Source organism: Rutidosis leptorrhynchoides, chromosome 7 (genome assembly GCF_046630445.1).
Source record: "Rutidosis leptorrhynchoides isolate AG116_Rl617_1_P2 chromosome 7, CSIRO_AGI_Rlap_v1, whole genome shotgun sequence".
Lineage (NCBI taxonomy): Eukaryota > Viridiplantae > Streptophyta > Magnoliopsida > Asterales > Asteraceae > Rutidosis > Rutidosis leptorrhynchoides.
The window spans coordinates 138,410,330-138,411,618 of NC_092339.1; the positions used below are offsets into that span (position 1 = coordinate 138,410,330).

Consider the following 1,289-nt stretch of genomic DNA (forward strand, 5'->3'; position numbering starts at 1 on the left):
GCAGATCACTTATGTGCACGAACAGTTTAAGTCAAATAGCTATTCTGCTTAATGCAGGTACACGAAATTGTTGACTGAAAATGACTTGATGTAAAAAAAAAGAGTACAACTATAAGGACATTGTTCAATAATGAAATTAGCTAGGAAACTATCTTTGCGCGTAATAATAGTATCACTACATGTAAATTAAGACAAATTAGGGGAATGATCAGTTCCTCTACTTTCTTCATTACATATAACATCGTTTAAGCGCGGTAGCGTGCCAAGTGGGTTTAATCGCCTTACCATTGAGCTCCGCCAGTTTGTAGGTTTCCTTCTTGCTAATTCCAATAATCCTGTAGGGACCTTCCCAATTAGGTCCCAGCTTTCCGGTATCCTCGATTCGGCTCTTTTGGTTGTCGCGCCAAACGAGATCACCAACCACGTACGTGATTAGCTTAACTCTCTTATCATAGTACCTTGCAATTTGTTGCTTATGAACTGCTTCACGTGCGGCTGCCATTTCTCTGCGTTCTTTGAGCAAATCAAGGTTGGAGCACAGATCTCGAGCATTCTTATCCCGATTAAATGACAACGTTCGCTCTGTGGGTACGACTATTTTCGCATGTAGGACTGCTTCCGAACCATATACCAGGCTGAACGGAATTTCTCCAGTGCTATTCTTTGGCGTCGTGCGGTGTGCCCAAAGGACCTTAGGAAGTTGATCAACCCATCCTTTCCGTTGTTTTCCTAACCTTGCCTTGATTGCATGGACTATATCTCCGTTAGTAACTTGGCACTGCCCATTAGCTTGAGGGTGTGTGACTGACGTGAAACTTTGTTTTATGTTCAGTCCTCGGCACTAATTGTTTTATATTCACTTACTATCTCATTTGAAATACCGAACCTGCAAACAATACTTTCCCAGAAAAAGTCCCTTATCTTCTTACTCATGATTTTGTTCAGTGGCTTTGCTTCGACCCACTTAGTGAAAAAATCTATTGCAACAACTAAATAGTCCACACTACCTGATTCCGTGGGGAATGGTCCTACTATATCAATAGGCCATTTGCAGAAAGGCCATGGTGATGTTATGGGGACCATCGGGTGGCGTGGAGCTTTGCTGAATGGAGCGTGTAATTGACATTCTTGGCATACCCGTATTATTTCTGCTGCGTCATTTTACATGCCAGGCCAGTAGAACCTAACCTTTTGATTTTTTCAGCCACCGTTCAGAAGCCCGAGTGCAAAGCGCAAGCTCCCGAGTGGACTTCATCTATGATCTTTTCAGCCTGCTTTGGTCCAACACA

The 1,289-nt window shown here is 42.9% G+C and overlaps 1 protein-coding gene across 1 annotated transcript; it reads right to left on the minus strand.

The window, feature by feature from the left end:
- Positions 1 to 229: 229 nt before the first annotated feature.
- On the minus strand, positions 230 to 1,083 carry LOC139859636 (uncharacterized). The gene is made up of 2 exons (XM_071848415.1): positions 865 to 1,083; positions 230 to 778 (listed from the first exon to the last, which is right to left on the minus strand). The coding sequence occupies exons 1-2, from the start codon at positions 1,081 to 1,083 to the stop codon at positions 230 to 232; spliced, it is 768 nt and encodes a 255-aa protein (XP_071704516.1).
- Positions 1,084 to 1,289: the final 206 nt, after the last annotated feature.

Bases quoted from the DNA above. Each gene is read 5' to 3' on its own strand.
- LOC139859636 (XM_071848415.1), bottom strand. From the start codon at position 1,083: ATGGTCCCCATAACATCACCATGGCCTTTCTGCAAATGGCCTATTGAT. The intron at 779-864 runs GTAAGTGAATAT...GCTAATGGGCAG, and splicing joins TCGGTATTTCAAATGAGATA to TGCCAAGTTACTAACGGAGA.